This window comes from Bactrocera dorsalis, chromosome 3 (assembly GCF_023373825.1).
Source record: "Bactrocera dorsalis isolate Fly_Bdor chromosome 3, ASM2337382v1, whole genome shotgun sequence".
Classification (NCBI taxonomy): Eukaryota; Metazoa; Arthropoda; class Insecta; order Diptera; family Tephritidae; genus Bactrocera; species Bactrocera dorsalis.
In genome coordinates, this window is record NC_064305.1 from 8048548 (window position 1) to 8074821 (window position 26274).

General features: G+C 32.7%; 2 protein-coding genes across 5 annotated transcripts in view; one reads left to right on the forward strand and one right to left on the reverse strand.

Moving 5' to 3' along the window:
* LOC105226902 (zinc transporter 1) overlaps nucleotides 1–23240 on the reverse strand; it is a 254752-nt gene extending 231512 nt beyond the window's left edge. Inside the window, exon 1 of the mRNA XM_049453882.1 lies at nucleotides 23006–23240. The gene's annotated coding sequence lies outside the window, so the exon portion shown is untranslated. The remainder of the gene's footprint in view (nucleotides 1–23005) is intronic.
* On the forward strand, nucleotides 284–7424 carry LOC105226907 (trichohyalin). 4 transcript variants are annotated; one of them, XM_019990530.3, is made up of 4 exons: nucleotides 284–644; nucleotides 2730–4580; nucleotides 4648–4805; nucleotides 6006–7424. In XM_019990530.3, the coding sequence occupies exons 2-4, from the start codon at nucleotides 2872–2874 to the stop codon at nucleotides 6902–6904; spliced, it is 2766 nt and encodes a 921-aa protein (XP_019846089.2). In that variant the 5' UTR covers nucleotides 284–644; nucleotides 2730–2871; the 3' UTR covers nucleotides 6905–7424. The 4 variants fall into 4 exon arrangements, with proteins under 4 accessions (XP_019846089.2, XP_029406344.2, XP_019846088.2 ...); XM_029550484.2 differs by having other exon boundaries at nucleotides 284–640; XM_019990529.3 differs by having other exon boundaries at nucleotides 284–636.
* Nucleotides 23241–26274: the final 3034 nt, after the last annotated feature.

Sequence of the window (26274 nt, forward strand, 5' to 3'; positions counted from 1 at the left end):
AATGGCGCACATGTTAAATAGTTTTCACGCCATAAATAGGTTTCACCTAATTAATTGCACATGTGCCACACGGCGCATTTGTGGCAAGTAAAATATTATTTTATGAAAATGTAAGGGTAAGAGAGAGTGCAAGTCAAACACTGAAACAGCTGATCGCAATTTAAAACAGCATAAAATAAGATAAAACAACAACAAAAATGCAAAACAACAACAACATATGCAAAACAACAACAAGAGGACAAAACAACAACAACAAAAATGCAAAACAACAACAACATATGCAAATTAATGCAGTGATAAATCGACAATTTTCCTCATTTCCACAAAATAGAAAAGTGAAAACAAAAGCATACACTCAAATATGCCAACACCGCTGTGGCCGGCTGCTCAAGATCAGTTTATTTTCAGACAACGAGGCGAGCGCAAGTGGCAAACGAGCAACGGCGGATAGAATAATGACACGTCGCCGTGTGAATATTAGATCTGCATATATATAAATATATAATATATTTTACAACAAATATAAAGCAATTTCCATAAATTGATACTTCAAAAAACAGCATGTAACGGTACATTACAGCTGCGAATGTGATTAAAAGTGCTTTTTTGGAATCTTTCGAAACGGAAAATTCATGCGTATGTATGTATGTGCATATTCCAAAATTTTTCGGTGTCAAAATGGTCGAGTTATAATTATAGAATTTGGCATTCGCAGCGGTGCTGCTGAGAAACGATGGATTTCGAAGCAGCATTGTGAATTTTCATAAGAAACTAGAAACAAAAGAGAATATGAACAAGGATGTCGAAATTTTATGGGTGTAATTAAAAATAGCTGCAAATAAAGTTGTGTGGGAAAGTGCGAACATTGCTAAAACAAAATATGAAAACGGAAAATAAAAGAGTGATATAGATTAACAAAAACAAAAAAATACAGAGAAACGGTATTAAAAAGTGAGAAAGTGGAGTGGAAGTAAAATACAAATAAAAACAATAAGAGATTATAAATTATTAATCTACTCAGAGAGAACCAATGAAAAGCAAAAATACAAATAAAATTAAAATAAAAAATGAGAGAAATTAATAAATAAAAAATAAGAGAGAATTTATGTCACAATCTTTGTAAATAATAAAAAGGAAAGTTAAAGGGAAATTAAAAACTGAAAAAAAGCAAATATACAGTATTAATTTTTTGAAGTAAAAAAATATATATAAACAAATGCAAATTTTGTTCAAAAATTAAAATAAGTAAAACAAAACTTAAGAAAAAAAACAAAAAAATTAAAAAAAGAAATTAAAAATTAAAATTTATTTTTTATAAAACAAACAAAAAAAAACTTATTGCAAAATAATTAATTAAAAATACAAACTAAAAAAATTTAAATAATCACAAAATTATAATTTTTACTAATAATTAATTTTTTTTTTTTAATTAAAAATTGCTTCTATTGTAAAATAAAATAAAAAAATGAATTTAAAAAAAAATTAATTTGAAAAGAAATTATTTAAAAATATGTATATTATTGAAAAAATTATAATTTTAACTAATTAATTTTTTAAACCCATTTTTATAAAATTAAAAAAAATTAATTAAAAAATAAATAATAAAAAGCAAAATATTAAAAAAAAAATTATATGATTGAAAAAATTATAATTTTTACACCAACTAATTAAGTTAATTAATTTAATAATAAAAAAAAAAATAAAAGTAACATTAATAAAGATGCGAACTAAAATTATAAATTGAAAAATATAAATTAAAATTTAGAAAACAAATAGAAATAATAATTGTTACAAAAAATCATTTGAAAAAATTTTTCAAATAATTTACAAAAAATAAAAAAAATAATAATAATTCAAACTAAATATATAAAAATATTTTTATCTTACGTAGTAAAAAAATTGATTTTATTTAAAAATTAAAATATGACACAGAAATCAAAAATGGTAAATTTAAAAATTTTCATTTCAATGAAAATAAGAAAATAAATAGAAATAATATTTAGGAAAAAAATTAAAATACATAATTAAAACGTCCAATAAGTTAAAAAAAAGTAATTATGTACCAAAAGTAAGTTATACTTTTCTTATTTAAAAATATATTTTTAAAATTAATTTAAAAAATATAAAAAAACAACAAAATTTAAATTTTTAAAATTTTTCAAAATAATTTTGACTCAAACGAATTAAATTTCCAAAAGAAAAATATAAATAATGATGATAAAAAATTTAATTAATTACAAAAATAATTATAATTAATTAAAATTTTAGTTGAATTAAATATAAATTTGTTTATTAATTTCATTATTAAAATTTAATTAAATTAAAAAAATTAAATGATTAATTTTTTTTTTAAATTAATTTAATTTAAAAATTTAATAAATTTACTTTATTTTAAACAATAAATTAAATTAGTTCCAGAAATTTAATTAATTGAAAATAAAAATAATTCTTATCTCAAAAAAATAAAAAAAATAATTTAATTAATTACAAAAAAAATTGAATTAATTATAAAATTATAAAAATTAAAAAATTAGTTGAATTAATTATAAATTTGTTTATTCATTTAATTATTAAAATTTAATTCAATTAAAAGTAAATAAATTTTTTAATTAATTTTTTTTTAATTAATTAAAAATTTAATATATTTACTTTTTTTAAACAATAAATTAAATTAATTCCAGCAACATAATGAAAATATTTTAAATTATAAAATATTTTTTAAATTACAGCAGAAAATCTAAAAAGACTGAAAACAAAAAATCAAAAATAACTCGAAAAGTGTACTGAATTGGATTAAAGAACAACAGATTAAAACTAAATCAAGCATCGTTGCCTTAAACCTACAATCACCCACTTCACCAACATAAAAGGATGGAGCAGCAACACGTGCAACAAGAAGGCGTCACCGTGCGACGCCGACACCGAAAGCTAACGCGACCGCAACGAGAGAAAACACCCGATCCCACAGCAAAAGCGGCGAACGGCAGACGTCGCTACTCAGAAGACGATAGCAGTGCAGTGGATGGTAACACAGCGGCCGAAGACGGTGCCGGAGTGCAAAGCGTGCGCATGCAAATTCGGCCACCCGGTGCCATATCCGCGCACGAGAGTAAAATACTACGACGACGTGATAAGACGTTCGCCAATTCGGCTGCGCGCAGTCACTCACAGCCACGTGAAGCCGAACGACTCACCAGTCCAGAAGCGGACGTGCTCATGCGCAGCGCAAAACAACGTAGTCTCTCCTCGCCGCGGCACAAGGATGAGTCCAGCGAGGGTGAGCGCAATGGCAGGCAAGCGCGTGCGACGGCCGATGAGAACATTAGCCGTTTGGAGCAGAATTTGCGACGCTTCGAGGAGGAACGCAAGCGCTTCGAGTCGGATAAACGTCAGTTTGAACGCGAAAAACGCGAAAATCGGCTGCGCTACAAACAGCTGCACGACAGCGACGAGCGCAAACGTTTGCTACAAAATTATCGTAAACTAAGCGATCGCATACAATTGCCGGCCGACGCCGAGGAACGCCGCCGCATGGTGCACAGCTTGCGTTTGCAACGTAATGAAGCGCCCACATTGCAGCCACGTCAACGACACAGCGGCTACGAAGAGTCCTCCACACAATTCTCCTCATCCGAAGTAGACGATGTGGAGGAATCCCGAACACATAGATTGGAAAAGCATACGCACCCTGTGCGCCGGCAAGTGTCAGCCATAACAGGTGCAGTAAATTATGTAGCCGATGTGCGTGGTCCACCGCCACAGCCACCAGAGCGCCGCAGTGTTAGTCGCAATCACTCACTCTCACCCATGCGACCGCAAAGGCGTTCGAAGACACCAGAACAGCGCGCGGAAATTATGCGAAGGCTAGCCGAAAGTGAGGCCAATAACAGTAAGTCGACCAGTATAACAACAGAGCCGCAGAGTCCAGCCACACCCATGGAGCAAAGGATGCCGGAATATCCAAGGCCACAGCTTCCAGCCGAAATGGGTGAAGTGCGTCGACGTTACAGCACGCCACGCAAGGATTCGCTTACCGAAATTGCTAAGCGTCGAAAGCAAAGCTTAGAGAAAGCGCAGCTGGAGGCTGCAATGCTGGTTGCGGCCAAGGAAGCAGAGGCAGTTAGATTAGAGGAGGAAGCACGTAAGGCTGAGGCTGCTGTGCCGCTTATGACTAAGATTATCCGCGGTATATTCGAATCATTGATTAACAAACGTTCAGGAAAACCAAGGTCTACAACAACAACTGAAGTACATTTCGCATCTGAGGAATTGCTTTTACCTTTAATTGCCGAAGATTTACCTAAGAATTTGGTATCCAGAGAACTGATACGGCATCTCTACTTCGATGCTCGTCAGCAATGGCGCCGCATGAAGACCGATTTTCCGAAAGAGTTGAACATTATTCGGCTGTTGCGAAATAAATGTGTTGCAGAGTTGATTCTACTAATTTTACTTTGTGGTTTCGGCGGTCTGATGTTCCGTTACACCGAGGGTACTTCGGAGAATATCTATAAATGTGAAGTACGTAAGGTGAAGCGTGACTTTATCGATAATTTGTGGACAGTTAGTCACAACATGAGGTAGACAAGACGCGCCGAACTCTACAGTAGCTTGTATACCACTAATTGTATTTTGCTTTCTTCATAGGGAAGACGATTGGAAGTCACTAGCACGTCAGAAGCTACGGAAATTCGAAGACGAACTTAATTCGCTTGCTGAGTTGGGTATACGTCGATACCCGGGTCAAAAATCGTGGAACTTTGTAAATTGCATACTATTCTGTTGGACCGTTATAACAAGTATAGGTGCGCAGCTGCTTATTCCACAAATCTATATTCCTTATTTCATTCGGTACTGTAGATAGCTTACTATCTAGGCTAATATATATTGAGAGAACCTTTTTTTGCTCAAACCTACTCTCTTTAAATATGACGGGGTGAACTACATCATGCCTAGTAACAGATATGTAGTCAAAGTACTTAAAAATCAATCTGTCAACGGTCTTGGAGTTCCTCTGACTAAAAGCTTTGTTCGTTTTCCGGAATCAAAGAGTTTCGACTCATCTCCTGAAATATGGAAAGCAAGATAGAGTCAAAGGAGTCTCAAGACTACTGAAAAAAGTCTTCTAAGTTGGTTGGTTAAAAAGGGAGACGTGTGAGCTTCAAACCGCAGATGACCGCACTTAGGTCTTTATTGAGCCCATTGTGTTCTCGGGAGGTAGCCAAATTCAGCTTTATCCAGCAACTCAGTGAATGGGTTTCTCCAGGGTCTATTGCTTCCCAGAAAGCAGGCCCGTTGCACCTGTTCTAGAGGTTTAGTGCATTCCTTTTTAGTTATGATATCCACCATACTAACGCTACATACATTTGCTTTGGTCGGACAACACTTGTGTAGAGCCAATATACCATGTGGGCTCGTAAACCCCACTTTTGGGCAATGGCTCTTTGCCCAGTGGACGGAAATCTCAAGCTCGCTTCCTTTGAGCCGAGATAGGCGGTTAAAATTCATTCCTGAGCAGAGGACGTGAGGTCGTCCGCATAACAGGCGACCTTAAGGTCCCTGTCGAGTAGAAATTTTATAAGTACTTTGATTAAAAGGCTGAGCTCTGCAGTTTTTTGGGGTCTCGGAAGAGAAGAGAGTGTCAGCTAAACCACTCAAATCCTACTAAGGAGCCGTAGAACCAGGCATAAAGATATGATTATCGAAAAAAGAAAAACCTCTGTGTAAAGATTATGGATCACTATCCGAGTGGTCAAACAAACTTTAAGATTACAGGTTAAATATCGAGTTGGAAACTATATGTGGAACTTGTCTTCGGTGATCTTAAAGTCACGGGGAATACTTTTTGGGTTGCTTTAAGATGCTGATGTCCATATTACGCAAACCCATTCTTACACAAACTTCCAAAAATAATTTTGTGAGAATTATACCAACTTGATTCTAATTATGTTTTCATGAATTTTTTTAGAAAAACATTTTACTAAATTTCACTTTTCTCATTTTAGGTTATGGTCACATTGCACCCGTAACAACTTTGGGCCGTACTTTGGCCATCGTCTATGCCATCATTGGTATACCACTGTTCTTACTCATTCTGGCGGATTATGGTAAACTCTTCACGCGTGCGTTGAAATTCCTTTGGGTCTATGTGCGACGCTTGTACTACACCGGCACTTGTCGTAATATACGTAAACATCAGTCGGTACGTGACGCCATGAAATTGGCACGACGCTCGAGTATGTTCTTCGGCCGTGAAATGGATATTGAATCGCGCACAACCGGGCCGGAGACACCATCGTCACCATTCGATGAGACCTTCGAAATAGATGATGAATTTAATTTACCCATTTCGGTGGCTTCATTCTTGCTGATCAGCTATATTTTGATTGGTGCGCTATTCTACTCCATGTGGGAGAATTGGAGTTACTTTGAGGCTTTCTACTTTGTCTTCATCTCGATGTCCACCATTGGTTTCGGTGATATGGTGCCGAATCATCCGATATTCATGATGTGTAGCATACTCTATTTGGTCTTCGGTTTGGCGCTCACATCTATGTTCATCAATGTGGTGCAGATCAAGTTGAGTGATACCTTCAAGCAAGCTTCGATCAAGCTTAGCACTACGATTGGCATCGAATTGCCGCCCGATGAGAATGCTGAGGGTGCGATTGAAAACGCAGAAGCGGGCGCAGAAACGGCGCTGAATCTGAAAATGTCACCAACTGCCATTTCGCCAACGAGTACGACGCCAGCGAATGAGTTTGACCTGAAAGTGCCGCCGCCAGCGCCACCACGCCCGAACAGCAACAATGTGAGTGAGCGCGAAAGTCCGCCACCGCTGCCGAGTCGCAAGCAAGAAGTCGAGTCGAGTGAAGTTAAGAAAAAGGGTTGGCGATTTTGGTAGACCAAATGCAATTGCGAAGTATGACGAAAGCTTTTGAAGCTTTTTGCGCATTTTTCATTTGAAACCGCTATTATGGGCGTTTTGGAAGCTTGCAGTTTCTAATAAAGCGTTTTTATAGACTTGTACTTCGCAACAGCTGCATCTAACTGTGTCTTTTTGAATTGTCTATCAAAGCTTACAAAAGGCTTGAGAGCTTTAAGCTTGACTGCACTTATACTCGTAGTTATTAAGACCTCTAAACTTTTCCATCCGCACATATCACCGACCAATGCTCATATATTGCAAAATATATTTGCCTTAGTTTAAGTTTAGATAAAAAAAATAATATTTATATGCTAAATAATAAATTAATTTTTATTACTGAATATTTATATACTCGTATATATGTATGTATATGTATATATAAGTAGGCGTTTCTGCTTAAGCCTAAAAGTTTAAATTTAAAACTTTTGAAACAAAACAAAAGATTTTTTTATTAAATTAAACTTTTGTTTATTTAAACTAGTAAAGACGGGGAATAAAAATAACAAAAAAAATATAATTCTTATTTCAATTTTGTTAAAAAATATGAAAAAATATTATCTTAATTTAAAAATTTTCAAAAAATATGAAAATAATAACAGCAAAATAATTTTGTTAATATAAATATAATAAATAATTTGTAAACTGAAAATAGAAATATTATTTTAATTTTGTTATTAAATTATGTTATGTAATAATTATTTATTTTTCATATTTTCTATTGAATTATTTATTTTAATTTGTAAACATTTGTTATTAGATTTATAAAAATAGTAATTTTTAGCACAATAGTTTTTATAAAATGTAAAAATATTTACTTAAGATTTTCGAAATAAAATAAAAAACAAAAAAAATTTGTTTTTTTGTAGTTTTTTTTTTTGCAAGAACAAATTTTTTTCATTTATTTAATTCAATATGAATTGTTTTTACAAAATATATAAATATTTACTTAAAGTTTTCGAAATAAAAGCAGAAAAAAATTTCAAAATTTAATTTATATTAAAAAAACCGAAAGAAATGTTGAAAAAATTTTGAAAAAAAGTTCCAAATTAAAAAAAATTTATTTATATTGTTAAAAAAATTTGAAAATTAATATTTTTTAATTTTTTTTTTTTCAAAATTAATTTTTTTTTCAAAACTAAATTTTTTTTCAAAATTACTTAAAAAAATTTTTAATATTTTTGCAATCGAATTTCAATATCACTTGTTAAAGTTTATTCTAAGCATTTCTGATACCATAAATTTTTATATTGAAATTACAACGGCAACCCTATTCAATAAAAGTATATTGTACATACATGTACTTCTGTAAATTTAATTTTTTACTATTACATGCAAACATATTTATAATTAAATATTCGGTTAACTGTGGTTTGAAAGTACATTATTGGCAAACCAGAATCAATATTTCCTTTCTCTATAGATTCATACTTTAGTACATAACACTACCAACCTATTAAAATAAATGCCACCGAATCTGTTAAAATTCGCCTTAATCGCTGACATCGTAAAGGATGACTCCTCATGGACCTAATAACCGAACTCCTGCTAGTATTGCCATGGACCAAAACTGGTTTATGAGTGGCTCATTAGCCTACCAGATTAACCTAACCTAACCTACTAAAATAAAATTAAATATGTAACACTAAAAATCAATCAAAAAAATATTTCTAATTTGACATACGACAACCCTATTGGAGAATTTGCTTAAGACATGCAGTATATTTGAATATCTACGCCCGAAAATCAATTCAAACTACAATGCATTTGAATGTATTAACTTAAATAACAAATATTATAAATCAATAAAACTTTATTTTAGAAATTTTTACGTTAAACATTTATGCTGAGATATTTAAAAAAAATGTTTTCTGGCAACTCTTTTCTGGAAATGTTTCGACTTTAACAGTTTGAAAACCACTGCGAAGCAAGAAATTCAAAAATATTCAGAAAACCAATACTTCTGGCTACACTTTTAACATGTATGTATGTATATGATATTGTGAATAAATTTCCAGATCGAAACTCAACAAAATCGTAGCATACCTTTAGGGCGCTGATTTAATCAGGTTTCTTAAACTTGTAAAATATTTTTATTGTAACCTAAAGAGGGTATATTAAGTTTGCAACGCAGTTTGAAAAACATAAAAAGAAACGTCGGAGACTAAAATATATGTACATATGTATATGGATATATTGTATAAATGACCACCGTGACGAGATGATTCGATGTAGCCATGATTATCTGTTTTATATACGCCACTTAGCCATCAGTTTTTGGAATATCGATCTGAAATTTTATACACATTCTTTTCTTTCCAAGAACCTACACATTTTTCGGGCCACTGTAGCAAATACATAGCTGTCATACGAACTGAACGATCGGAATCAAATGTTTTTATAGAAGGCTCTCCTATTGGTCAAGGTATCTGAATGAAATTTAAGAAAGATTATTAATCAAGGCATAGCGAAAATCTTCCAAGAAATTGTACAAATCGGACTACTATATCATATAGCTGCCATCCTAACTGACCGCTCAATATCAGAATAAAGATTTTTTTATAACTTTTTATACAATAAAAAATGCACCTAAGAAGGCTATTTTAACTTCGTTGCAGCCGAGCTCAACGCCTTTTGTTGTTTTAATATAACTTTTTCATTCTCATATTCGTTCTCTTATAATTTATAAATTAATTTTCGAACAGCATTCCTAATTTTTTTTTACATAAAAAACATGTTAAGAAAACAGAGTGCCGAGTATCAACCACTCTACTCTGTGATTGGTCATTCTGTAGTATATAAAAGTATGCACGTATACACGCTTATATACGTAGTAAGTGCAACAAACATGAGTGGAATAATAGCAGCGTTCAAATAATTATACTGACAGTGCACAATGTGCTTATGTTAATGGAACATGTATGTATGTATATTCATGAAAAATAGTGGATATGAATGGATAAAAAGATAATAGTACGTTACAATTGAAGTTACCTAGATTATTTGTCTCTGATATGCATTAAAACTCAGGAATCATATGACTTTTGCAACAAATCAAGCGATTGCTACCAAACTTTTATATTTTAAAGCTACCAGTGCGATCGCATAGAGTTTTTGGAGAAATTTAGAGCTATTAAATAGTATACATAATAATACACAATAAAACATGTTTACTTTATAAATTTTCGATGAAGTTGAGAGGGTATTCCAGTCTAGAAAAAAAATCGTTTTTTTTTTTCGAAGTTTAACTATTCAAGGATATGTCTACAAGCGGAATTTTCAAAGTTCAAGTTAGTTTCGGAGATATACTTAGGTGTTTTGCTGACTGTGCACGATTTTTTAGGTTCTACTGGACCGATTATATAAAATTTTTAGAGTTTGCTTTATGAACTTATTTATGTCTGGAACAAACTATATCCCCAAATTTCATTTTCAATAGCAACATGGATACTTAATATAATAGCCTTTCTATACGACAGTACAAAAGTTACCTGGAATACATGCCCCTAGACTAGAAAACGCCCTTAAGTGTTTACAAAATATTCATCATCAAATATCATACAGATCTTTGTGTAAAGATTTCGCAGATTTTTATATCTGCTCTTTTTCATGCCTGCCAGTTTACTCATCGCCATTGCGAAGTAGTCTTGCATCCCACACAAACATGCATAGCGAAACGAGAGAATTTGATTGGCTCTTGCCACACAGTGCCGTTGTTGTTGCTTGAGTCATTGTTGTACTATGAAAAACAAAAACAACTTAGACAGACAATGGCTGCTGAGTAGCAATGCTTGTTTCATGACGTCACCGCTGGACGAACTATAGTCGTCTCTTTCACATAATGATCAAGGGAGTTTTCGGAACAAACAACAACAATATAAGTAAAATTTTGAACAATATTGAATATTTCAATGGCGCAGCAGACATTAGTTTACTTTTACTCACACGAGCCACAAGTAGCTGTACATTATTTGGGAACATGTTGGATATTTCGAAAAGTAGCAATGATTTTATGCAGCAGAACGGTGCGTTAAACGAAGAAAAAATATTCATTGATTAAACCACTACAAACCAGTATTGGTACAACAACAATAACAGCATTATTGGATTGTAATAATGAAAAGAAAAATATTTGTTTTAGGCTGTGGGTATTACTTTGAGCTTCATGAGGCTTGTTACCTACGAAGAGGATACATGTACAAATGTATGTAGTATGTATGTATGTACTAAGGAAGTAGTCAGGAATTATTTGGTGTAACGTAAAATACATATATGGAACTGATATATGAAAGTAAAATATGTCATTCTCCACATGGAAAATATTAGAATAATTAATTAATAGAATAAGGTTATAAGCCTCTAAGCTCAAACCTGTATTCGATGTCTTCGCTTTGCGAAATTTGGAATATTGGTTCGAACAAAGCACTAGTATAAATCACGTCGATTGACTGGTATACTGAAGATGTCTCCATCCACATTTTGATTATCTATCTAACACAGTAATGAATCTGAATACTTTAAAACCAATAAAATCTTATTTATGTCATAAAGTGTAAGTAAACCTTGAAAAAAAAAGATTCCAAAATATCTTATATTTATTTACTTTACGATTTCATTGTAAAATGTAAAAATATTTCGAAGGTCATCATACCGCTTATGACCAAGTCAAGGTCAACAATTGTACATTTATTTATGGTTGCGTAAAATGGCAATTCATATTCATTCATTTTCGAACTTAGCTCAAAAACCTCTATATCTTATTATCCTGAGCACACAATGACGCGTGGCGATTTCCCAGGCGGAAAGTACGCTAACTATTGTAAATCCCAAACGAGGGGCAAACCCGCGACTTTACGACAGACAATAGACGGTATTTAAGAAATTTTAGCTACCTGTGAGTCATTAAACATAAGTAGAGGAAAGGGTTTGAAGTCAAATGTAATAATAATATTATGATTGCTTTATTGTGTCAGGTGATCTGAACAAATGAGATTAGGCGCATTATAGATTGACAACAACAGCTCAATATACCAAATTCTTATTATTTATTTGTTATATTTTTTGCTATACTAGGTTTATATTTCCTCATTATAGTTAACTTTCATGCTCTTTGAAAGCTTTTGGGTACAAATTGTGGCTTCAAGCAACCTTAATGTATTTTAAACCATTTAATAATATAAAATTTTTATATTACTACTGTGTTATAATAAAGTAAGCAATATTGAATAAGAATATTTAAAATGAATAAAAAAAGTTGAAATATATTTTTAACCAATTTCTTATTAATTATAATTAATTTTATTGCTTAATTAGTTGAATAATTTAACTTTATTAATTAATTTTTACAGCTTTTCTGATTAATTATAATTTATTTATTAATAAAATATATTAAAAATTTTAGTTAAATATTAATTAATTAATTTAAAAAAATTTAATTAATTATGATTAATTCATTAGTTAAATTTTGTAAATAATTAATTATGTACATAATTAATAATGTAATTAAAATTTTAAAAATTAATTATTTTTTAATAATTTTTTTAATTCATATAACTAATTTTAATTAATTAAAAAAAATTTAAAAGTTAATTAAACTTTTTGGTTAAATATTAATTAATTAATTTAAAAAAAAAAAATTAATTATAATTAATTCATTAGTAAAATTTGTAAGTAATTAATTATGTACATAATTAATAATGTAATTAAAATTTTAAAAATTAATTATTTTTTAATAATTTTTTTAATTCATATAACTAATTTTAATTAATTAAAAAAATTTAAAAGTTAATTAATTTTTAAAATTTTAATTAAATTATCAATTATATTAATTGTAATTAATATAATTATAATTTTATAAATAAAGTATAATTAATTTAATTATATTAAATAAGATTTATTTAATTAATTATAATGTTTATGGTATACCGATAGCTTATTCACTAACTGTTTTTATAATAAATTTAAGTTCAAAATGATATCATATAGGCTAGACCTCACATTTTTTTAATTTTTTATATATTTTCTTGTGATTTCAAAACTTAAGTCAATTCTTATAAAAAAATTTACTTTTTTTACTTTGATAGCAACGTTGCAATCGAGAAGACATTTGAAACGAGTGCTTTAGTTTTTATTCAAGTCACTAGTATTCAAAACTAGCTTTCAAAAACAGCGCAGAAGTCATAGTTTAAGCTAAGCTTTTATTTTTCAGTCTCAAAGAATACTCAAATCGCCAAAATATGCATCTGCACATACCCGCTGCATCCGATATGTCGCTAAGTTATGCTACCGAAGCCCAACTCCTTAAAATTCAGCAGCTCACACTTTTATTTAGTGTGGAAAAAGTAATAAAGTTCAAGCAGCATTTTATAGTCAGCACCGACGAAACCCCTTATGAGACCATTATTATGAATGTCACTTCACAAGTGCTACTACCAAGCCTATAAGCGCAGATATTTTTAAGTATGTGCATCTGTATGTACATATGTATGTAGTTATTTAGGTTTGTGTGTGCGTAAGTACATATGTATGTATGTAAGTATGTCGTGACAGTCACACATGTGCGCGGCTGTCTTTGCCGTCTACTTGCTGCTATATATTCTCATGTCTCCGCATTTATGCTGAGAATTTCAGCAGATATACACGCACTCTTGAGCATACATACACACATCCCCAGACTTGAAGGCGTATCCGGTGATTTACGAGTCAAAATTAACATTTCAAAGTATAGCAACTAATGTGAAATTATAAACCACAAGTACATTTTACACATTTTTTATACACTCTTATATGTAATACGTATATATAAATGTGTATGTATATACTAGGGTGGACCAAACAAAAATAGAAAACTGTAAGGCGGAAGATCTTTCCATTACAGTAAAGAGCTCATATTGGAGACACTTTCTTAAAGTTGTCTAAGAACCATATTTTTCAGAATTCCAAGGAAAAAATATTCTTTATTTAACGAAACTGGTATACATGCATATAGACTAGAGTGGCCCAACAAAGAATTTTAATGTTTTCCTTAGATACCATGGAAAACTCATTAGTTTTGTCTAAGCAAAAAATTAAATTTATTTTGGCCCACCCTAATGTATAGGGAATTTTAATTTTGTCCTTAGATGTCCGTGAAAAAATCATTAATAATGTCTAAGTAAAAAATTAAAAAAAAAAATATAGCACACCCTAATGTATAGAGAACTTTAATTTTTTCTTAGATACCTTGAAAAACTCATTAATTTTGTTTGAGCGAAAATATATAAAAAAAAATATATAAAAAAAATTATCCACCCTAATGTATAAATAATTTAAATTTTTTCCTTAGACACCGTAAAAAACTCATTAATTTTTTATAAGCAAAAAAATTAAAAAAAAAAAATTAAAAAAAAAAATTTTTTTTAAATTTTTTTGGTCCACCTTAATGTATAGTAAATATACAGACATATACCAGATTGTACATAATTAACTGTGGCAAGTAGAAACGAAGGAAATTTGTAGATTTGACATATAAAAAGTGGTTGCGCCTTCGATGTATGCTCTGGGGAGGAGTTAAGTTCTCATTTTATATACTTTATACTTACAAATAATACATAGTATATATGTACATACCGACATACAACCTTCAGCAAATTAATCACGTTATCATCTCTCATCGCAACGATTGCAATCCTGTGCTGACATACTTACATGACTAACACTCGGCGGGTTCGAATTCCATATGCAAGCTCTTGCTGTTCCGATTGCTTCGTCATTTAGACGCTTAAACAACGAAAACTTAGACTTCCTATCTCTATATAATCAGTCTTTAGAGTACCGATTACTTGGTTACTCAGTCATTGGAACATCAAAAACTTTGTTACACCCAGGGGCGGAGAGTTTGCTTCACACTGCAAGACTTTAGAAGCACAGTAACTTTATTTACAATCGATAAGCTCGAAGAGAACCGTATATGAAATCCAACTACTTCGACGAAGAGAAGACAACTGAAGATGCGTTCCCAAGACAGTCGGTTCTACCTTACCTGGAATAGATCCAGAAGAACTGTCAATTCAACTTCCGATCATTTGACAACGTGGTAGAAACAAAAATTGACTTAGTTAGGCGATATAAAAGGTTAGACTAAAGTTCAAGTTCATGAAGAGGAGGAGATAGTTTGGATCTCAAACCTCTATTAAAAACGCAAAAGGATTTCGACTGCCGTTATAAAGTTCAAAATATTGGAAAACTTTCTTTGTCGATACATAGGAAGAACCAGTAGAGCTTTATCAAGCATAAAGATTATATGAAGAAACTCTGTCAAGCAAGTAAAGTCAAGTTAAAGGGGTAACCAGACCAATATCAGGAGTTTCCAACGCTCTAACAACAATTTTTTCGCGACAATGCACTTTACTCTCCTTATTGGATGTATAATATGTTCGGGATAAATGAGCTTGAGTCAAGTAGCACGGACCAGCGGCGCAAAAGCTAACAAATGAAAGACATTGGAACTTTTTACGCCAATGAAACTTACTCGCTGACTTATTGGGGACTATAGGTTATCCTAAGTTAGGTTTGGTTACACTAGCTGGCTGTAAGGCCATACATAGACCAAAAGGTCCTTTCTATTGCCAGATGCAGATACAGATAGGGGTTATGGTTGTACAAAAAAAAAACGGACCATTGACCTTTGGAGAGTCGCCGTGAGGTTTAGTACTTCGTGACATGTTTAATTTGATTCCAAACATACCTCACTACCCTTTGTTTCTTCATCTTTGCCTCCACATATAAGAAAAAGTATATGCTTATTTATAAACTTTCAACTTGATCTAACCCAACATAGCCTAACCTAACCTTAACGAACCAAACGAGTTTCTTATAACGTCAGTTGGCAGTTTCCCACGTGACAAATCTTATAAGTATCGGCACGGCATAAAAGTTGCGACCAGCGGCTTCTGGCACACGATTAAAATTTCTTTGTTGTAGGTGCCAACAAAAACAAGATCCTCTTCAAATCGGCTCATTAGTTTTTAGTTTTCCCATATCCTTCGGGTTTTTTCATTAATAAAAATGCATTTCCCATTCACATTGTTGGCCGACTGTGTGAAGTGTTCTGCCAGACTATAGCTGGATGCACGGGCGGCTGAATGGACTGACTGACTACACGCTGCTTCTACAAGTGTGTAGAAGATGGAACTTGAGAGCCCTTGTATTAGCGCACATGTGGTGACCAACCGTGTCCAACGTAAAGCAGGCTAACTTGCGAACGTGGCAATGAAATTGCATGGCCAATGCACTAAACGCTGACCCTTAATGCGAGGCGAAGCTGCTGAGTCAATAGTCGTATTAGGACAATGGAATTCGCTGGGCTATTGGCAGCAATGCCTTTGACTTTTGGGCGCGCTTAGGCGCTTAAAGGAAATACATATGTACATATGTACATATATGCGAATTCCGAGTACACATGTGCTTAAGTGCATTTAAATGCATATATGTTTGTAGGAATGTGTTTAGGTTTACATATCCATGCACATTTGTTGTTGTAATATTGTTATTCGTAATTTGCCTCTGCACATGTGCGAAAATACACACAGTGAGCAATTTTCAATTCACGTGTCTTTAGTTAGACTTGTTGTTGTTGTTGTTTTTTGTTGTTGGTAACGGCAATTTTATTGGACTGACATTAAATTAAATGGAAGTTGTAATGCCACTCAAGCATTCAGCTGAACTACGTTTACGGCGGGCGTAGAAAGGAAATGCTCACACATACTTCCATACACAAATGCATATGTATACATATATGTACATCTATGTATGTACACGCTTACAAACATATGAATGTGAAGTAAAAATGTATAATTGTATGTACATAGGTGCATTTATAAATCCTCAGTACTCCTACCATCGAGTATATTTTTTATTTTATTTCTCAATAAAGAACTACTAGATATGTATTATCTCGAAGCCACGAAGTTTCTGGCATCAAAAGGAAAGGACAGAATCTCCATAAAGTATTGCCCCCCTTTTGATGTCGACTACTCCTAACGCGTTAAGGATTACGACTTAAAAGCATGCACCTGGAATTTCCGGTCCCTTAGTTGGGAAGGTGCTGGTTGATGTCCTCGAGTGAATACCGCCGTTCAAGAAACGCAATGGACGGGACAAGGACTGAGACGAATAGGTTCTTGTGAGGTTTACTACAGTGGCCATATAATGGAGCGCAAATTCGGTGTGCTATTCTTACTGGGAGAGACTCCATCGCCGAGAACTGGCATTTCCCCCTGTGAATGAACGTCTAGCCACAATCCGCATCAAAGCGAAGTTCTTCAACATATACATAGCTGAGAAGAAGAGAAGGACAATGTGACGACACCTTCTATGAGCGCTTGGAACGCACCTATGAGACCTGCCCCGCCACGACGTCAAAATCGTGCTGGGTAAATCCAGTCTTCATGATGAAACATCCCCAAATGATCTTGATGCTGATCGACTTTGCCGGGGCCCGAAATATGATTATCTGTAGTACTAGATTCAAGCATAGAAAAACTCATCAAGCTACCTGGCTGTAACTACTATAATGTGCAAAGGCATGAACGATGACAATATTTGATGAATAGACGGTACGACTTTTCAAGAGGAAGGCTTCACGAAAGATGTATGATCCTTTACGATGGACCTACATATGTACATATATGATGAGCAGAATGAGATAGCCGTTCCGCTGGCTAGATCATATCATCCGAATGGATGAAAACACTCCAGCTCTGAGAGTATTCGGCGCAGCACCCGCCGGTGGAAACAGATGAATACGAAATGGAGAAGGACCTGGCTATACTTGAGGCGTTGTTAAAAACAGCCAATAAAGAAGAAGAAAATATGTCTTTCTTATTCCTTTTTTATTTTTTTTTTTTTTTTAGTTTCTTCCTCCTTTAGGCTTCAATAAAAAGTTGTATATCGCAAATGAACTAACTGCATTGAGGTTTTATACTGACTTACTATACATATAGTATACAGTATATGGTACACATACATACATATGTATGTATAACCGCCGGTTCATCAATACAAACAACCGGCAAGAATCATGCATGTACTCATACTTGTAAGACTACCCAGTTCTAAAGATTTAATTACTTGCTTCGACATCTGCAACATCTGGAACTTTGGAAGCGTAGACCACAGCCATGCGTGCACACAAATATGTTTGTATGTATGTAAATATATAGATCAATACATGGATGTATATAGTTTCTATATATAGTATGTAAGTATGTACTAATAGTGTATATAATATATATGTATGAAATAAATGTATGCAAATCTTTAATAAACACGCGAGTATATCAGATAGCTATTTGGTTAATGTCTTTATACATACAGGCCTTATGACTTTGTAAACAAAAGAATCGGCATATACATACACACATGCAGGATACCAGTGCATATGTACATACATATGTACACATGTTAGTATGTGCATATTTACGGTATACTGGGCGCTAAGATCAATCATTATGTGTACTCGTAAATCTCAGATGAGACGAAGCGCGTTCGGTTGGAAACACAAAAGAAAAAAAAGACATAAACATATGTATGTATGTATATACGAGCAGTTGTTCATTTAGAAATGAGTACCCGGTAGTAAAAAAAGAGAGAGATATATTTATAAAATAAACTTTAAACTAACAGATAAACTGACAATTATCTAGAATTTATACTAAATTAAGACCACCTAGATGAAAATAACAACAATAAAAGGTATAAGAATAATATTTTGGCAACAATATCTGATGCTCTGCTCTTAAAATTTACCCTTACCCGAATGGATTCCAACGCTCTAGCTCTGGAGCTACAACTAACACAAGTGCTTCATATTTTTGATTTGGAAATATCGGTCCTCTGTATTCAAAAACCGTTCACAAGATCAGGGTCAAAAGCTTGATCATTAAATCGTTAGGAAAGCTTATAAGGATATAGCATAAGAACTACATAGAAAGTAGTATAACGAATGTTGGAACTGGTCTATTGTCTAAAATCTTGGTTAGATATATGGATGGTTAGATAACTGAAATATATGTATGTATGTATACATTTAAGTTTCCGTCGAAGCCACTTGAAGGACTTTCGCGCATCTAGAATATCGATTAATTTTTTCGAGGAGAGTAAAAAGACCGGAGATGATAATATACAGGGCCTATCCGAAAAGTAATAGGATTGATTTTCTTCCGCGCTCTCCGACTGTATTCGGTAGAGGGCGTCAGTTATCTCCAAGCACCTGGAAAGTCAAAACAAACATTTTCCCGCGACGTGTTTCTGTGAGTGGTGCAAGACGAAAATACTGTGTTCGTTAAAGCAGAGGTACGCGATTAAATTCTGTGTGAAACTCGGTAAATCTGTGACAGAGACGTTTGATAAGTTCAAGCAGGCTTAGCCAGATGTTGCTTTAGTTTGAGGTCTGGGAAGAGGTCGCTGATGAATGAGCAAATCCAAAGTGAAAACGATGCTCATTGTCTTTTTTGACATCAAAGGCATCGTCCATCTTGAGTTTGTTGCTCCTGGACAAACCGTCAACGCCACGTTTTACGTGGAATTGCTCAAGATACTCAAACGAAAGGTCAATCGAGTCCAACAAGACATCGCAGCCGATTGGAAGTTGCACCGCGATAACGCTCCGGCTCACACCGCCTTTCTTGTGAACAGCTACCTAACCAAGGCCGGCATCCCAACGCTTCCGCAGGCGCCCTGCTGTCCAGTTGTGGCCTTGTGAGGACTTGTTTTTGTTTCCTTGCCTGAAACGGCTGACGAGAGGCAAGCATTTTGAGACGACAGAGGGGATCCAAGCAGCATGCACCTCGGCTCTCATGGCTATTCCGCAGAATGCCTTCCATGACGCCTTCAATGCTTGGAAATCGCGCTGGCAACGCTGCGTCGATGCAGTAGGAGCCAATTTTGAAAGTTTTTAAATAATTGTAACGATTGATTCAATAAACTCAGTCCCCTTACCCCTATATGATCTTTACTTTAGTGGAGCAGCTTCCTCCACGCTCTACAAAATCAATTATTGTTAACTCGAACACCAATTCCAGAGTTGCCTTTCAACTTAGCCTCTCTCGCGCTCTCTCCCACCAAAATACTTGAAGACATGACTGATTGTTCCAAGCTACGAACATCACACCACCTTTTGTCTATGCGATCTCATAGTTTGTGTGCGTTCTTTTGGCTTTTGCAGCTGGTAAATTCAAACACAAACAATAGTTGCTTACGTAAACAAAGTTGGGAAGCGAAAACAGTGGAGCACATTTGGAGCATAAAACAGTTTTGTTTATTTATAACGCAGCACGAAAGGATTGACATGAAAATAAAGTATAAAATTCTGTCCAATTACTAGATTTTTTATGCCTAAAAGACTATGGTTTCCTATTTAAAACAACAACAAATACATACATACATACATATATTTGTACACAAAACGACGTTGTACTATTTTCGGTTTTATAGCTTCGCAAAACCGAGCATCAAACGGAAAAGCAAATAGACTATATGCTTAAACACACAGTCTAAATTACTAAGTATGTACATATATTTTTTACTAATTAGACATATTAGTCTCCTCGCTTTGTTTGTAGTTTTATGGATATATGTATGTATGTATTTAGACCCGGAAATTTATGGTAAAAAAATTGAGCAGACACATTAAAAATTGACGCTAATGTATTATCTTTATTGTGAAAGTTTTAGACGAGAATTGTCGGTATGTATTAATATAAACTAGATATTTAATGTAAATTATTAATATTCAGGGTATTTGTATTCAGAAGTTTATTTCTTCTAATTGCCTAGGCATGCACATAAGTAATATCGGCTGTTCATTTGACAAATTTAAGGAATGGCGAATCGAAAAAACAACTGGTATAAATCACATAATCTCTTATGCCAGATGTATTTGTTTGTCCAAAATTAAGGTGAATCGATGAGAGCTGGTATAATCATATAAGTATGCATATTAATTATATATTATACATATGTATGTGTGTATATATATAATATAATGTACGTCTGTATGTTCAGACACAAAAATATATAACTCCATATGTATTTACATAAGTCAATATACCAAACAGTTTGTTTTCAGTCCATACATCCACTTGTATAGCCAACAAGTTGCAGTTCCAAAAATAAAATCTCGAACATATTTCACTATATTCTTATAATATTAAGGCACTTCAACCTTATCATGTCATAAACACCCTGAAAAGTGCTTCAATCACCACATTGTGTTGAAAACCGTCCAGATGTTGCTTATTTTCACTTTCATTTAAATGCTATTTTTAGCGTGGAATTGACTGTTGAATATCTAGCTGTGCGTATTGAGTTTACCGTTAGATACCCTTCTTGTGTTAACATCTGGGTATTGTGCCAATTGACACTAGACTTAATAAATATCTATTGAAATAGCACTACACTTCACACTTGGCTTTATATAAAATTATCGATAAATATCGGTGCTTGAAAAAATCGATAAATTTTTTAAATTTAATATTTTGAGAAAAATACATTAAAACGTACTTTTATATTTGCCCTTACATGATGTTATCGGTAACCAAAATAAAAGTTATCGATAAATTTTTAAGCAAAATTTTCTTCAATAACGATACATTAAGTCGTAATTTTCAAACTTGGCTTTTCTCAATTTTAAATTATCGAAATTAACTATTTATCAATACTTTTTGGCATAATCAATTATCATCCCTCCCAATAATATTTGTTTAAGTACTCGTGTTTTTGCCTGGTAATCGATATATTTCGGAATTGGAAAACGTTTTTCGAAATCAATTCTTATGTATAATATAATATCACTTAAATTTGCTCTTCCGTCGATTAGCCGGAATAAAAGTTATCGATATATATTTTTCGAAACCAATTATTTTCAATGAAGTATTGTGTAATAATGTATAAGATAATACTATACTTTACATATGCCCTTTTATGAAGTCACCGATAACCAAACAAAAAGTTATCGATAATTTTTTTCGAACACCAATTATCTTCAATCAATCATTATAATGGTGCTCTTCACATTTTGCCTTACTTAATATGAAGTTATCGAAATTAAAAATGTATCGATATTTTTCGGCGTAACCAAGTATCATCCCTAACAATAATATTTGTAAAAATAGTAGTATATACATATGTGCATATATGGTAGTTATCGATGTAATTCGCTATCTAAGGCGTAGAAGTTATCGATTTATTTCGGAATTGGAAACAATATTCATAAGTTTTTATCGAAACCAATTCATTAAAATAACAATACTTAAGAATAGTATTTAAATTTGTTTTAATAATTCTTCTGTAGAGTACTAGATTGTCGAACTAAAAGTTATCGATACATTTTTTTCGAAACCAATTGCCCATGCATTTTAACACTACAATTAACACTTGATTAACACATGCATATGTATAAAGTCATCAAAAAATTGTTATCGATAAAACTCCAAATTATCGATAAATTTTAGTCCTATCGATAAATATTTGTTCAAAACAATTATCAGTCAGTAACAATATCTACATGATATAACATGATTCGTTACATTTGCCTTTATGTATGTATATTAAGTCATAAACAATCGAACTAACCGTTATCGCTACAAATTTATCAAAACCAATTGTCATCACTGAGTGTAACATATGTATGTCTGTAAATTTTCAATAACAATATTTCATTACGCTGCTCTCTACATCTGCCCTTTAATAAAGTCGTCGGTAGCCTAACTAAAAGTTATCGATAATTTTTCCTAAGAAATTCATTTTAAGCTACAATATTTACGTCATAACACCAATCTTTACAACTACCTTTATGTATGTATATGAATTCATCAATAATCGAACTAAAAGTTATCGATACATTTTTCGAAAACAATGATCTTCAGTAACCTACAACATAACGCTGTTCCTTACAACCGCTTATACTATGTAGATGAAAGCATCATTAATCTCAAAAAAAGTTATCGATAAATAATAGTCGGCATCAATTGTAATCACTGACAGTAATGTATATACCGTCATCTCTAAAATTACTTGTATTTTCATTTAAGTTAGACTTACCAAAACACGCGCTTTTCCTCTCTTATTCCAAATCTCTCTTTCTCTCCAGTCGAAATAAATTCGTCATTAAATATACTTACATAATCCTTGCACTCAAATGCACAAACACTTCACTAGCACCACACTACACTTTCAATAAATTTTACACCGCACAACAATTTCACAAACTATCCGCACCAACAACAATATTATTATCGCGTCTAATTCTTTACTATTATATTGATCACGATTTAACATTCGCACAAGCGTTTTAATTGCTCCTCTCAGCCACGTTGTCTCCTTCAAATTTCGCCATAAACTAAATGGGCACAGGTGCGCAAAACTGCATGCAGCCGAATTAGCAACGGTAAAAAGCGAAGTTCACGCTGTTATTCAGCAATGAAAAGTGTGAATGCGAATGCCGATTGATAGTGGATTAGGCGCATAATCTCGTGTTTGAGGTGTTGTGTGTAAACAAGTAGCAACAATGCAATGTTGTTGAGATCGCCGCTGAGATGTACATATGTATGTATGTTGGAAGTCAGAAATGTCAATATGTGATGCCGTAAACATGCAAAGATAAAGGTGTAAATGAGTGTACAAGTGATCACCGTGACAAGCTTAGAGCTTCTCGAGTTCTTTTTACTGATTCAACTCGAACAACCACTCTTTGGTAATCTCTTTTGCGAATTTAGGTGAGTGCTTTAAGCTCCAAATTCAGCGCGTTCTCTTTTTATATGCTATATCTACAACTACAAAATAATTGTTGCCTTCCGGTTGGGAATTCTACAAAATTCAGACTGTACATCTTATTTAAACTCATGCTAAAAATAAAAAATCGCAAGCCTTGTCCATTGCCCAAATTATTTAACACTTTCATAAAAAGGTCCATTTATTGGGCTTCCTACCAAAGAAACACATGCAGTTGCATAATGTTGCCCGCTAGGAAAGAATCGAAATTGGCTTAATACACAAGATTCTTCTAGCAATATCTTACACGTAGGCGACGAAGTCAGCGAAAAAATTCGAATTTGAAAATGTGCTCCGTTCTATGTATTGTTGTTGTTTCAAAATTCAATATTGCATTGAAGACAAAGGCAAGCGTGAAGAAGTCATGGCGCCAGATTAACGAAAATACGATTGCTGTGCAAATAGTGGGATTCCCTGCAGGGCTCACAAGCAGTAGCATGTTGTATATTCGAGCCGGCATTTAGGAGACACTACAACGCAGACACTACCCAGTCAGGGCGGGCAAACACGCATCAATGAAAAACCAATAAACACCGCACATTGTCAACATGTGTTTTGAATTAAAGTGTTTCGCGGGTGACAGCAACAAGAAAAACTATATAGGAACTAATATGCCATTGGCACACACATACGCTACTACATATGTAATTACATATATGACACATATAGTATGTGTGCACATGCTTGTTTTTGCACGGAATGGCAGAAAGTATCTGCATTGCGTACGAAATTGAAGATACTTTGTTCATGTGATTACAACAAAAAGTGTATTTAATTTCTATGTATATGCCAAAGTGGAGGAGCTGTATGAGTAAAGGAGCCTCTATAGGTGTGAATAAGTTTGAATATACACTGAAATACAATTTTCGAAAAATTTTGAACTTTTTTTGGAAAATTTTTAGGAGAAATATTTTTTTTTTGATCTTTTAAATTATTTTTTGGATTCCAAAAAATTTATTTTTATAAATTTTCCTCAAAAAAAAATTATTTTGAAAATCTAATAAAATCTATGTTTATAAATTTCACTAAAAAAAAATTTCAAAATCGTAATACATACTTATTATAAACCTATATATGAATATGGTTTTTTAAACATTGAACATGATTTTCAAAATTTTTTTAAATATCTAATTTGATTATTTTAACATTCTTGTAAAATTTTTAAAGCAAAAATTTTAGGATTTGTAAATTTATTTTTCTAACCCCAAAAAAGTGTATTACTATAAATTTCCCTCGACAAAAGTATTTCAAAATCGTTATATTTGATACATACCCTATAAGAATATGGTTTTATAAACACTCAATATGATTTTCAAAGTTATTTGTTTTTTTTTTCACTATTAAATTAATTATTTTAATTTTTTTTTGTAAAATTTTTAAATGAAAATAGTTTTAGAATTTACAAAATTAATTTTGGAACTCCAAAAACATTATTTTTATAAATTTCCCTCGACAAAAGAGTATGTAAAATCTATAATCTATATAATATAAATATAAATCGTATTGCCTGAAATATGGGTTATTTTGGTTATTTTAGGGTTTTATTAAATCTTAAAATCTAAGAATTAATCAGGCTACAACTCTTACCAATATATTTATGCAGAAAAATTCGGAATTTCCTTTATTGAATAAAAGTGTCACTCATTTAAATTACCCAAAAAAGCATTAATTCTCCCAATAATATAGCCAAGAACAGTATTAAGTGATTCAAACGTGATATTGAACCACAACCTACATACATATATGGGTGAGGATACTAATGGAACTGTCAGATGACCAAAATAATGCGCTAAAACCCTGCCAGCTTTTACATCACTATAGCTCACAAGCACAGCAGACTTCAAAGTCTAACCTATAATGTAACCTATAAAATAGCCTATAATATAACCTATAAATACCACAAACCTGTAACAACGTTAGTCTTCTATAATTAAAATATACAGTAACTTTTCAGTCAAGCCAATGTAAAATGTTTGTTTGTTTTTGTCCTCGTGGGATCCCTTTTGGCATATTTTTTTAATCCCTCCTCAACTCACCAATAGGCCCATAATTTATGAGCGCATTTAATGATTGATCTTAACGCCCAGAAAACCATTAAAAAAAAAAACATACCTACAAACACAGATATGGGGAAATTGCTCCTGTATCCCGTTTCAATTGTTTACAAAGTCATATGCATGTGTACTTATGTAAATCTTCAGTAATTCTCTTGTGTTGTATAAATATGTCTATTATTAGAGATGTGAAGATGTTATCAGTGCTGTGAGCTGTTGTCAGTGATGGAAGGAAAGTCTAAAATCCAATATCGTAAATATTTCGCTGTGTGCTGCAGATTTATTGGAATTGTTTCTAGATTATAAAAAGAGCATACAAGTCTAGATTGTTTAAGAATCTCAAATTAGATGCTTTATATCGTATATTTCGTCACAGCTATTACGTAAAGCATTGAAGAAAACATCAAAGAACACGAATCAGTTATTTTATGGTTCTCAACGTGCGTACCTCCGATTTCAGGCTCCAAAAAATAATCTAGTTTGTGG